Here is a 10,427-nt window from a genome sequence, read left to right on the forward strand (position 1 = left end):
TTATTATTATGATGTTATTTTTACTAACATTTATTTTCTTATTCCCTATAAAGAAACAGATGACGCAGACTTCTGCATGTTTGCCCCAGATCCATGCATCTAAGTTAAACTTTATAAATCATAATTCCTTATGCGAAACATTAAATTATACTTTTAAAAGCAGTTTACTTTCTGATGCCCTGCTTAGAATGAAACAAGCAACACTTACGATATTACCATTTTTACAGAAGTCCAGCAATTACAAAAACACAAACTTTAGTAATGTCACTAATTATGGGAAGGAGCCCATTAACAAATTCAATGGCTGTTTTTAAAATTACAATTTAGGAATAAAGGTCAAAAGACTAGGTAGCCACAAATACAAGCCATATAATTACTTAAAATATGCCAATTTTAAAAGATACATTCACTTTTTAATAAAAATGCTATCTATATGCTCAAGAACATATATGTATGTTAATTCCTAGGTAATTTGATAGCATTTCTATGGAAAAAGTCCTTAGAGATTTGTGAATTAAAGTCAGACTTTTAGTACTGAGTGTAACACTTACACAAAACAGTAAGAACAAAGACAGGAAATAACTTTTATATTTCTATGTAGAAATTCAGCATTTATTTCTCCAATTGCCTGTAATTCTATTCCATAACACGAGCCATAACACGCAGGTCAAATTTTGACTAAATATGACACTAAAACAAGTCCTTCAACAACCACATTTCTATCTGAAGACATGGAATGGAGCATTTTCACTCAGAAATTCCTGGGAATATTTTAATATCTCATGAGTAAGTCATACTCTGTAGTACATTACTTGAGAAAACCTATCATAAATTTTCTAAACACATTAAATTAAACCAAAATTTAATTAACATTTGGATTGTCTAGTTAAGAGTTAAATGTAACAAGTCATACTTAAAATTTAAACCACATCTTTTTTCAAAGCTAAACAAAATATTAAAACATCCACAGAATATCATATCTTTGAAAAGCTGCAAAGCCTAAAAATCAGAAAGTTTATCACTCATTATAAGACCAATACTGAAAGCAACAATATAATCTTTATTTTTTTCAGAATAAAATAAACTGCCTTTAATACAAAAAGAAAACATCCTTTAAAAAGCTTCATAATCAACATTTTATGATGATTTTTATAAATCTTATAAAAAGGGCCCACAAAGGCAATACCTTTATCAATTTTTCAAAACTGATGTCAATGGATTACTATATTCCAAATGTTTCAGAATGTTTTTCCATAATTAAAAATGCCAGAACTAATTTTTAATTTTTTACTGACATGTTCACATGTGTATATTCCCTATGTTTTTCTCCTACTACCAAGCTTTAAAAAACATTTTCTTTGTTTTAGTACAAGTTAGCTTTATATATAAGACTGGAATGAAAATTACTAAAATGCTAACAGCGTTGCATTTGCTACAGGTGATGTTTCTTCTACCGTTCTAAATTCTTGTGTTATTTTTAATAAACATGTAAGTACTTTCAAGATGCAAGAAAAATTTTTTTCCTATTTTCTTATGACACTGCTCTTTCATAAAGCTCTGATTTGTCAACCTTTTGTGGTAAATTAGGTAGAAAGTGATGTGAATTTAAACATCTTTCAGATAAAGATGGAAAAGTCAGAGAATGAGAAAATGTAGTTTTCATATATCTAATAAAATTGTATCAACAGATACTTTAAAAACAGGTAGCAACAACATGAAAATTAGGCAAACATCTTTTCTTCTTTAAATTTATTCTCCAACGAAAGTAAAAGAAGATTAGGTTTGTGTGGGAAAGATCTAATTACATCTATTTTCTAATTCACTTTTTAAGTCTATGAAACAATTTCAAGCTGTGTACTATTAACAGTGCTGAAAATGGAATAAAGTAAACCATTTAAAAAGTTGTAATTTAGAAATAAGCTGTTTTTAGGCAAGTATCAGGCATTTTTTGATATGAAAAAGCACTCAAAATTATTTAGCATAACAAACACTACAAATAATAATAATCCAAGGCCTCTTACCAATTTCAGCAGGTAGTTGTTTAATTTTGTTCTCTCGAATGCTAAGCATGCTGAGTTTTGACAAGTTTTTGATGTCCTTTTCCACAGTAGTTATACGATTAAAGCGAAGGTAAAGAGTGGTGAGAGAATCCAGCCTATACACCACTGAAGGAATTTCTCTCAGTTTATTATGCCGTAAATCAAGCATCCGCAGCTTCTTCAAGTTATCAAGAGAGTCAGGCAAACTGGTAAGTGAATTTTCACTTAGAGCCAATGTCATGAGATTTACTAAACATCCCACCTCTGCTGGGAGGGACTGCAATTTGTTACTGTATAAATAAAGTTCTGTTAATTGAGTCAACTCTTTGATTGATGATGGCAATATGTGTATAGATCTCTTGGATAAGTCCAAACGCATTGAATTCTCTTCCCGGCATTTGTTGAGTTCTTTAATCACCTCTGCATTGCTGGATTTTTTTCTAGTCCCAGGTGCTGGGTTTGGCCGTTTGATCGTATTGTCAACTGAAAATGCCACCCCTGGTTGGGCAGCACTGGAGTCCTTCTTTCCGTCTTTGGCATCTTTCCCTTTGGTCTTAGGTTCTTTTTCTTTGCTCTCTTTCCCAAAACCTCCAGAAGCTTTTGCCTCCTTTTCTCTTTCCTTGGCTGATGGTACTTTGGGATCTTTTTCTTTAGAGTCTTTTTCTTTTCCTAAACTACTACTCATGGTGACTCAAGCCTGGACAAAAACTACATGAACTCCTTTTATTTTCCAGTAATTGAATTCAAAGATGAAGAGACAAAGATCCTACACAATCAAAAAAGTACTGGCTCGAAGAAGTAATCAGCATGCAGTAACATCCATCTGTTACATGTTGGATCTAAAAGCACTATGCCCATTTCTGATAATGCATTCCAACTGGTAAAATAGTGCTGGTCAATCAGTGATTCATTAGAATTCCTGAAATATAATATAGAGAGTATTAAATTACTTTAGATAATTTATATTAAGTAAATAGGCTCTGAAAAACAATCTTATTAGAGTTTGTCATTTTCCTCTGATTTCATTCTTGAATATTTATGAACATCCTTTATTATGTAAAAATCCATTTAAAACTACACAGCTTAATAAGGCTGGCTCTACCTTCAAGAAACTTGCAGTCTAATAGGAAAAGGTAAGAATGTAAGTTACTTTAGTATAAAATTTTGTAAGAGCTAAAAAGTGGAAGAAACCACAACAATAAGCTTAACATTTATTAAGTCCTTTCTATGTACTAGCATTATTCTGAGGAATTCACATATATTAATATAACACATACAACAGCCCAATGAGATATATTGTTATCCCCATTTTATATAAAGAAACACTAAAGCACAGAAATATTTTTAAGTAACTAACTTTGAGATCTTGGAAACATGATGGAGCCAATATTCCAAATTAGGTAGTATGTGCTCACAGCCTACGTTCCTAACCCACTACACTAAAACAGTTCTATCTACAATTGGCAGATAGCTTTAGATAATAGAAAGAATTTCAATGGTGGTGAAGATAGAAGGGAGAGCAGTCTGGCAAAAGAAAAAAAATGAACAAAGTGAAATATGTATGAAAAACAGCACAGTTCAGGGAAAGGGGCATTAAGAATCCATACTTTAATAAGCACTCTATATGATTCTGATGGAGGTAGACCTGGGGATCATCTTTGAAAACCAGTGATAAAGGGCAATGTCCGATGATGTGAATATTCTAGGGACTGAAAAAGTGAGAAAGATCAATGGCACAGAGTTCTTAAAAGCAGAAAAAGTTTGCTGGTAAAATGACAGGCCGAAAAGATTGGCAAAGGATAAAAAGATTAGTAAAATATTTATGGAAGGAATCAGTCCTCCCTAAACATTTTGGAATTTAAAATTAGTAATTCTTATTTTGTGACTCTATTGTTAACTCTATTTATCTAACTGATAATTATTTGCTACTTGGGATTAAAGATAAAATAACTTCTTACCTGACCAGCTTAAGCAGTTAAAACAGTTATTAGAATTTTGTCAGACTACCAAAAGGATGTGATAATGTTAAGTGCTAAGGATTCTGCTAATAATTTATTTTTACAGGATGTGAACCCCACTCTATATACAAGCTTGCAGTTTAGACAGCCAAAACACTCACATATAACAAGTAATTGATAAGACAGTATATTATTAAATCCTCAGATGAGTGGCATATGCTATAGCACTTTTGAGAAAATTGGTATCAGTGAGAACGGTTGAGAAAAGCATACAGGAAGGACTTAGGCTAACTAGTCCTGGATTAACGGGTTGCGTTCAAGCAACTAAAGGAGAGGCGGCAAAGCATTACAGATGGGTGTCATGAAAAAGAAAGTTTTGCCTAGAATAAAGAATGGAGCTTAGTTTGCACAGGACACTGAAAATGTGTCACTTTGCTGAAGCAAACGGTCAAATGTGCAGAAATAACAGGAACTGGGGTAGAGGATGAATAATCTGTAAATCTGAAACTGCACAGTGTGAACTTTACTGGTGTATAAGATTCTACAATTAAACAAACACGTCATTATTTGCTAGCACACCAGGAGAGCTCTATCTACTACTACCCACCCCTTTCGAAAAAAAGAAAAGAATTATTTTGCACTACAATGGAGAGAGACTAAGAAAAACTCTAGAGATACTGATTCAGAAAAGAATGCTGATAAGCCAATATGAAAATACATTTACTAAAACCATACAACTGTAAATAATGGGAAGTATGCATAGCTAAAGGGTTACAGGCATTGCTTATCAATTTGTATTTAAGAAATGTCACTATATCAAGTTTCTGGAATCAAATTTCTATTTAGCAAGATATGTATATCCTAAATTTAGAAGGACACCTCCTATATAAAGATCAAATGAGATATATAAGGCGTAAAATCACATATATTAAGTACAGAGGATAGAACAAGACTATCCCTATTAAAAGGTAAGAAAACTTAGAAAGAAATGAAAAGTAAACTTTTCTAATGATAAAAACGAAAAAAGAAAATACATGACCTGAGATATTTGTTTAAAAATACAAATTTCCAGGCTCCATCACAAATCACTGAATCAAAGTTTTAGGGAGAAGGGGTCTAGGTATTTTATAAAAATAAATGCCTCAGCAAAAGCTTATCAAGTTCGGGAAATACCAGATATGACCAAATGTAAAATCTGAACACCAGTATATTTAATATTATAGTTTTCAAATATAATTAAAAAATAATGAAGGTTGAAGGTAATGGGTAGGTCAAGAAACTGTATTAATGGAAATACAAGTTATTAATAAAGTTCCCATTGAAATCTAAAAGGACTTCCCATAATCTATAATACTATCCACTGTATCTGAAATTCAGACTGATACTTGAACTGTCTGATGGGTTTACTGCAGTGGTGATGAATTTGAACTAGTGACCCACAAACTCATCCTGTAGCTCTTGTACCTAATGAGATTTGCAGATATATATAGTTCAGTAATAGCTCATAAGAAATATAACTAGTCAGAGAATAAAGCTTTTGACCTTGACAAAATCACTATGCTTTACTTAAGGGAATTAACTCACCAGCCAGACTTAGCTATTAACTAAAAATTTCTCACATCCAGTAAAAATATTTTTGGCCAAGAGAACTAACAAGTTATCTGACAGTCAAAAATTAAGTTCTGGATCTAGTTCAGACCTGAATCAGGTGACACTGTCAAACATTTTAGATAAGAAAACATATTGAGAGTAATCTTTCATGTTTCTTGGAAATAAGTTATTTATTTAATAGTTGTTTTTTAATCACTTCAACTCCACTATGTTTTGGGGGAAGGCTATATTTGCACACAATTTGAATCTTGTACCCACTTAGGTAATAGAATACACAGTACCCAGTCTCGAAATGCTTGAAATCTAGTGATAAAAGCGTAAAACTGCATCAATAATTAAGCTGAGGCTGGCAAGGAGGTTTTTATACTGGGATCTTTACTACCCCAGAGGACTCTCTTATTCACCTCCACCTAATAACTACCGCATATGAAGCACTTGATATGTTAGCTCCCTTGAATACATTTAACCATTAGTGACCTCAAACAAAAAAACTATAAATTTGGCAGGCGTGGCAAATTTGCTAGGATTACACGTCTGTAATCCTAGCACTTTGGGAGGCTGAGACAGGTGGATCACTTAAGGTCAGGAGTTCGAGACCAACCTGACTGACATGGTGAAACATCATCTCTACTAAAAAATACAAAAATTAGCTGAGCGTGCTGGCGGGCGCCTGTAATCCCAGCTAATCGGGAGGCTGAGGCAGGAGAATCGCTTGAACCCAAGAGGCAGCGGTTGCAGTGAGCTAAGATTGCGCCACTGTACTCTAGCCTGGGCAACAGAGAGATATTCCCCAAAAACAAAACAAAAACTACAAACTTGGTGGAGCTCTGAGTTGATACCATTTTTCTCTGGTACATAACTATATTCCAAATTATGAAAACTCTGAATTTCAAATTCCTAAGAGTTCCTCTAGTCCCAGTTTACAGATGAGAAAACTGAGGCACCAAAGTCAGATACCTACTAAGTGACTAACGAAAAATTCAAAACCAGGTCAGCCTGGTAAGGACTCGAAAGCCCAGATATATTCTTCCCCCATCCCATGTTGGATTTCGGAGATAAACATCCAAATCATGATTATATGAGGGTGTTGATTACAATTCATTTAGGCTTCTAAGTCAAGGGTGAGCAAACTTTTTCTGTAAAGTGTCAGATATTAAACACTCGAGGCTTTGCAAGACAGATTGCTTTCTGCTACAGGTACTCAATTCTGTCATTTTAGCAGAAAAGTAGACAATATGCAAATGAGTAAGAGTGGCTGCGTTTCAATAAAACTTTACCAAAAACAGACCTCAAACTGGATTTGGCCATCAGGCCATAGTTTGCCAAGCCCTGTCATAAGTCAGTGTCAGGTTTTAAATCATTCCTTTCAGGAACTATATTTTTATGCAAATTGGACACAAGAAGTAAAAAATGTAGGCTGCCAAATTTGGAAAGGCTGGTTATTCAAATTTAGTAATTTGGACTTTATCATGCAGACATCATGATTCTTTCAACTCTAATGTTCCAGCAGTATACTCTCAGGGGCTGCCAAGAGTAAATATAAAAAGCCAGTAAAGGACTCCTGAAGGAGAAGAAGCTATGATTACAGTCATATTTTAACAAAATTTACCTGACACTGTTAAGAATGATTGTAAACAGGACTTCAGAAGGAAGGCAGAAAATTTAAAAAGCTAATAATTTCGTGTTTAATCAGTGCCAGACATTTTCAGCAAGAATTCTCTAATGTTCAATCAGTGCCAGACATTTTCAGCAAGAATCATCTGGGGAGCTTAGAAATCCTAGCCTCTAATCCAAGAATGCTAACAAAATAAGTATCTGTGGTAGGGAACAGTAAGCTGTATGTTTAAAGAGTTTTCGAGGTGATTCTATGTAGAGGCAAATTTGGAAGTCACTGCAACAGTCCACGCCAAACACGATAAAGGTACAATCTAACTATTTTTAGCTACAGTATTTTGGAATTTTGTAGGTTCACTTTAGGTTGTCTCAATGTTTAGAGAAATGCTACTGGCATTTAATGGGCCAGGTCTGGAGATAAGAACTATCCTTGCATACTGTACAACCTTCAAATACCTACAAATACTCAACCTGTGTAACTAGGTGAAATACCTGTTTATAATTTTGAGCACCTTGAATCTAATTCCATTTTACACAAAAATTGCAGTACTTTTGCACTATTCTTTAAGAGTTATTTGTTATTTCTGATGATCACTGATACTCATACTGATCTCGGTATCCGAGTCACAAATATAACACATCCGTATCAGTTTGCACTTCTAACAATTACATTCATGACATATGTACAAACTTTTGCTCTTCATTGCTTTCTGGTATCGTGCTTGAACACTTAAGTACTGAAACATAAAATGTATAATAAATTCTTCATTGTTTTCTAATATCATTGTGCCTAAGCATTTATATAACATACAAAATGTACAATATTTTTCTTATATATCTCCTTTAAGAAATTACATAGATTTTTAAAAATAATGTAGGTTACTATCATTTTAGAATAGTAAGGAACCGTTACAGAATGTTGCATAAATGAGATATTAGGTCTGATGTACTTGAGAACAATTGGTTTAAACTACAAAGGTACTAGGAAAACACAGGAAAAATTCTAGAGACAGAAAGCAGCTGGGGATGAACAGGAGTAGACAGAAGGAAGGGATTCAGGGTAATGTCTGAGTTGACAGCTTAAATCAGGTGGATGCAGCATGATTATTCAAGACAGGGAACATAGAAAAAAAGAAAATTAGTAAAATTTTGAACAAATTTATACTGAGATTCTAGTCTAGTCCACACTTGAAAATGTGATTTTAGAATAAAGGAGGGAGGTCTGGGCTAGAAATAAAGATACAGCTTTGGTGTCAACAGCAAAGGTTTGAAATGAGAATATCCACAAAATGCATGTAGAAGATGATACTGGTACTCTGCAGAAGATAAATATTTAGAAATGGATGGATGGGCCAAGTGCAGTGGCTCATGCGTGTAATCCCAGCACCTTGGGAGGCCGAGGTGGACGGATCACGAGGTCAGGAGATCGAGACCATCCTGGCCAATATGGTGAAACCCTGTCTCTACTAAAAATACAAAAATTAGCTGGACATGGTGGTGCACACCTGCAGTCCCAGCTACTCAGGAGGCTGAGGCAGAAGAATTGCTTGAACCGGGAGGCAGAGGTTGCAGTGAGCCGAGATCACGCCACTGCACTCCAGCTTGGCAACAGAGCGAGACTCCGTCTCAAAAAAAAAAAAAAAAAAAAAAAAGAAATGGATGGATAACAAAGCCCTCAAAGAGAAACAGAGGTACACATAAGCTAGGAAAGGGTATTGTCAAAGCAGCAGCCAGTTCATCTATTTAAATTTTAGAAGGAAGGAGTAGTCAAAAATACGTAGCATACTGGCAGAAAACTTAGCCTTAGAGAAGAAGGATCTTTTTTCCTTTCAATTAAAAAATGAGAATGGATTCAGCTACAAACAAATTTTGTTTGAAGGGAAGAGGAATAAGAGAGAGTTAAGTGAGATTATCATCTCCAGTTACATACAGAATCATATTCGTTTGGTGAAACAGAAGCAAATTAATCTGTTGAGAGCAAGAAAGGCAAAGTTTGCTAAGGCGTTGATGAAAGAAGTAAAAAGGGAATGGATGAGGACATAGACCAGAGATAAATAAAATTGCTGAGTCTGATAAATTTTGATATCATTAATTTGTAGTGGCATCAATCTTCAAAACTGTATTTGGCAATCTAAATTGTATTCCTAAATTAATTTAAAGTTGAGGGGATTCACAGAGCAAGTGTGGCAGAACAATAAGGAACCAGACAGTACAGTTTGGGCTGGCAAGGAGAAAAAAGTGAACCTAATAAGCTATTCGTTTCTTAGATAATTAGAGGAAAAGGGAGAGATCAAGGAACTGGAAGAGTGACTTGGAAATTGTGGGGGTGGGGTGAGGGGATGTCTTACCGATTAAGAATCTGATGTTCTTCCTGCAGGAGAATTTACATTTATCCACAAACATATAAGCACAGCATTATACACACCAGGTAAAAAACTATGTTCAATTAAGTCAAAGAGTTGGTATAACAGACGAGCATTAAAAAGCTAAAAAGACAGTCAATTATGGCAAAACAAAGCAATAAGCTTTCAATCACAACAGTCCTAAGAATTTGAGAAGAAATGCGCTGATTTACTCAAGCGCGTATTGGAGGCACTGAGTTGCTGAAACTAGAATACAGAGCTATTGATATTCAGGGCACTATTCTAACCAATCTTGCTGACTACAATAACGTATCTTATCTGATGAACCATTTGAATGGCATGAAAGCATGGAACAATACTACAACCAAAGGTACCCATTTATGAATATTGCTATTTCCAAACTTAAATACAAAGATTAGCAAATTACAGAAAGAAAATCTCTATTAAGTTAATGTTGCCTTAGGACACACGCCCAATAAAGAGCTTGTTTTCTTGATCTCTGAACAAAGTTCCAGGTTCACCAGAAAAGGTACCCTGATGCCTAATTCTGCAGGTCAACTAAAATTTTTCTTTCAATTAAAGAGGCTACAAATATATCTAACTTACTTACAAGAAGCAGCTACTTATGAGATATTTCACTGGCAATATATACACATTAAAAGGAATACTTTATTTTTTTATTTTTTATTTTTTTGAGACAGAGTCTCTCTCGGTCGCCCAGGCTGGACTGCGGTGGCCAGATCTCAGCTCACTGCAAGCTCTGCCTCCCGGGTTTACGCCATTCTCCTACCTCAGCCTCCCGAGTAGCTGGGACTACAGGCGCCCGCCACCACGCCCGGCTA

The 10,427-nt window shown here is 34.7% G+C and overlaps 1 protein-coding gene across 1 annotated transcript in view; it reads right to left on the reverse strand.

Annotated features, from left to right (window-relative positions):
• Nucleotides 1-10,427, reverse strand: part of SHOC2 (soc-2 suppressor of clear homolog (C. elegans)) — a 104,668-nt gene that overhangs the window by 58,167 nt on the left and 36,074 nt on the right. The window contains exon 2 of the mRNA XM_011967535.1: nt 2,022-2,958. Within this exon, the coding sequence (XP_011822925.1) occupies nt 2,022-2,724 (703 nt within the window). The 5' untranslated portion in view covers nt 2,725-2,958. The remainder of the gene's footprint in view (nt 1-2,021; nt 2,959-10,427) is intronic.

This window comes from Mandrillus leucophaeus, unplaced genomic scaffold (assembly GCF_000951045.1).
Source record: "Mandrillus leucophaeus isolate KB7577 unplaced genomic scaffold, Mleu.le_1.0 Scaffold80, whole genome shotgun sequence".
Classification (NCBI taxonomy): domain Eukaryota; kingdom Metazoa; phylum Chordata; class Mammalia; order Primates; family Cercopithecidae; genus Mandrillus; species Mandrillus leucophaeus.